Consider the following 3,397-nt stretch of genomic DNA (forward strand, 5'->3'; position numbering starts at 1 on the left):
CCCCAAAAAACACCAATTCTGATACTTTACGCACACATCGCACCGTATGCAGTCAGGAATATCTAGTCGGTCGTACTACCGAGATGTAAGAGGTCCAGTTCCGGTATCGGAACGCGGCAGCCGTGTCTCGTTAACACCGAAGGCGGCAACGGAGGAGAAAAGAAGCCGTGTGGTGAGACGCCCAAGCGCAGCAGCAGCTATCGCACCTGCTCGTGCTGCGGGCACTTCTGGATCACTTCGCACAACAACACCCGTCTCAGCAACCACGTCTCGCAACCGAACAGTGGTCACCCCTTATCGCGGAACACGTGCTTCTCAGAAGGCTTCCACGTTGCAGTCTCCAAAGACACTTTCACCAGCAGAATCAACACACTCCGTCCCGTGCATTCAAAGAAGGGCATCCGTACCAGTACCCGTATCAGGGCGCCGTTCCTCCTTCAGGAATCCGTCATCTGTTAGTGCACGACGAAGCACCATTGGCCCAATGCCGAGTCGTGCTTCAATTGCCATGACTTCTATTTCGGGGGCTGGAGGTGCGTCAACGGCGGCGTCGAGTGCACAGACACCCACTAGAAAGAGGCACCCAACTGCGGTGATGCCAATAGCCGAAACAAAGGAGCAGGTAAAGAGCGACGTTGGCCGAAATAGCATTCCCTTCACCTTATCAGGGCACTATTCATGTGCTGTGGTGGTGAAATCAAGTGCTGCGGTATGGGCTGCTAATGAGGAAACTGGTGCTGTCGATATTTTTAGTAGTGTTTCAGGCGATTTTTTGGGGCGAGTGCCTCCGCGGCCCCCTATGAAGTCTGCGGCTGGGCCGACGCAAGGGTGTTTTTCTCTCATTGGAACTCTTAAAGCGTTTGAGCATCATGTGTGGGCAGGGTACGATGATGGAACCGTCGTTGTGTACGACCACCTCTGCGTTAATGCCGTGACAACTGGATGCTTCCACTCAGCACCGGTTGTGTCGTTCTGCGGGATGTCCGATGGTATCACTGTCAGTGCGTCCACCGACATGACCCTTGTGCGGTGGGATAAGGAGGAAAAGAATTTTGAAGCCATTACCCGTATTGTTGGAGTACCCGAAGCGCATCAGATGCTAACGTGCACCACCTCATTTGGTGACAAGTATGTTCTCTGCGGGATGACAACGGGAAATATTATAGTGATCGACTGTTCCACAGGCATGCAGGCTGCCACACTACGAAAACACACCAGTTGCGTGAATGCACTTGTTGTGATGGAAGGTTTGCTCTTTACCTCAGCGGAGGAGGGTTGCGTGAATGTGTGGAGCCTGCGCGCTGACACTCCTAGCGCTGGCACAACGTTTCAGAGTTGTTGCAGGCTACTTCGATCGATTTCCGTACAAATGGCGGTTCGGGATATGGTTCCTCATGATGCTTCTCGTAGTTTGTGGGTGGCGTATGTAGATGGATTGGTTGAGCGCTGGAGCGCCAATCCTGACGATGACTTCGGTGTTGAACAAGTGTTGAGGGAAGGAGTTGTTGACGCAGAAGGGGTACCTAGGCGAGTTGAGGCGGTTGCACTTCAGTGTATGGGAACGGTGGAGACAATGCGTGTACTTGCACTGGGAAGCAATGGCATCAGTAAGGTCTGGTGCGGTCACCGTAATGAAGTGGAGGAATCTTTGCAGCAGTCCATTCAGTCGCTGAATGCCATAATTTCTCAAGACGCAGCAGAGGCAGCTCTGTGGGAGAAAAAGGCTCTGCTACTGAAGCAGAAAGAGATGAAGCGTAAACAAAAGTACAGTTTGTTGCTACTCAGCATCTATGAACGTCAACTCCTGTATAGCTACTACGCCAGATGGAGAAAGTTCTCCACTAAGAATACCAATCAGGGGCGTCAACATAAGGAAATTTGCTTCGATCTGGAGGACCGTCATCGATTCCGTATTCTTCGTCGTTATTTTACGATGTGGTGTTCCCTGTATGAAAAAGAACAACGGCGGCTGCGGCAGAAGCTTCTCTCCACAACATTCCAGAAGGTATCACGCCGCATGTGGTTGTCACGGTTGTTTTCCACATGGAGAAGGTCCGCAACCGAACGCAGAATGGCGCGACATCGGTGGCAAATAGCGGTTGCGTTGGAAAAAGTGTCCAAAGGAACCCTGTTGGAGAAATTCTTTACCAAATGGCGGTACCTTCGCTGTAAGTCGCGCAAAACTGTGGGAGAGGACAAGATCAACATATTAGCTGCAAGGGCACGGAAGTCTTTACAACGGCGGGCCTATGATGAATGGAGGCTACACCATTCGTGTCACGGAAATAAGAATTCTCCCATTGCTTGTGCTCCTTCAAGGGGTAACGCTGCAAAGATAGCTGAATCGTACGAAAAGGTAGTAATCGAACGCCACCGCCGCAGTGTGTTTAACATGTGGCGTAATATGACGAAGAGACGTCGTACTTTGTCTCGACTAACGAAGCTTGCCAGGTCCAAGGAGTCGCAACGCAATAGGCACATCTTATTCAAAGGGTTCATACAATGGCAGTTGTTCGTGCAGCAGCAACATCTTAATGCCATGAGCCGAGAAGTGCAGTTAGTGGAGAGGCGGCTGCGCCATGCTGAGGAAACTAACGCAGACATTTTTGACAAGTTACAGTTACAAAAGCGTCTGGACCAGCTTCGGAGGCAACACGACAACGAAACTCGGCAGCTGCAGGAGGAGCTTGCGCGCGCCCAGGAACTTATAAACGAGCGAGATGCTCTTCAGTCAGTTGATCACGTAGTAAATAAAAACGGTGCTGATGATGAAGAGGGAACTCCTGTGAGTACCTTTGGCACTCCAGCACGCTCATATGCGCCACAGGCGCTATTCTCACCAATTGTACTGCAGAAGATGCCTACTTCAGAGGCGATGGAGTTTATTATGAGCCGATTGAAGGGTATTGTATTGAATCTTTACACAGACATGGGGCTTTTCCGTCAAGTTCGGGAGCGCCTGCGTTGTGGTACAACGGCGGCGGTCATCTTCCTTGAAGGCTTTCATGAGGTGAAACGCCTCATCGTGTCACTCAGCAAAAAACGTGTGGGTGCCTCCACACGGCGCGGTGCTGAACGTTGGGCGGTGGCACCCGAATCGTTTGATGGTGTGGGAGCTCTCCCGTGTTCAGGTGTTGTACAGGGTATAAAAGCGATGGTTCTCGCATATGATATGGTGAGTAACTCTGACATGGAAGGTTTAGCGGCAACGCGGGAGGAAATAATCGAAAACGTAGATTTACTGTTTGCGCTATGGAAAGCTTGTTATGCTGCCAGGAAACCAGTGTTGCCGGTGAACAATAGGGTTTCTACACGGTAAAATGGAGTGCTAGTAGGGGAACATTCCCGGTGCATTTTGTCATTTTTTTTAAATATATATATATATATATATATATAT

At 50.5% G+C, this 3,397-nt stretch overlaps 1 protein-coding gene across 1 annotated transcript; it reads left to right on the forward strand.

Moving 5' to 3' along the window:
* Positions 1-46: 46 nt before the first annotated feature.
* On the forward strand, positions 47-3,319 carry TEOVI_000758500 (uncharacterized protein; the record flags this gene model as incomplete). Its single annotated transcript, XM_067221112.1, has 1 exon — positions 47-3,319. The coding sequence occupies one exon, from the start codon at positions 47-49 to the stop codon at positions 3,317-3,319; it is 3,273 nt and encodes a 1,090-aa protein (XP_067077213.1).
* Between the last annotated feature and the right edge of the window lie 78 nt (positions 3,320-3,397).

This window comes from Trypanosoma equiperdum (assembly GCF_001457755.1).
Source record: "Trypanosoma equiperdum strain OVI genome assembly, contig: ctg_1321, whole genome shotgun sequence".
Classification (NCBI taxonomy): Eukaryota; Euglenozoa; class Kinetoplastea; order Trypanosomatida; family Trypanosomatidae; genus Trypanosoma; species Trypanosoma equiperdum.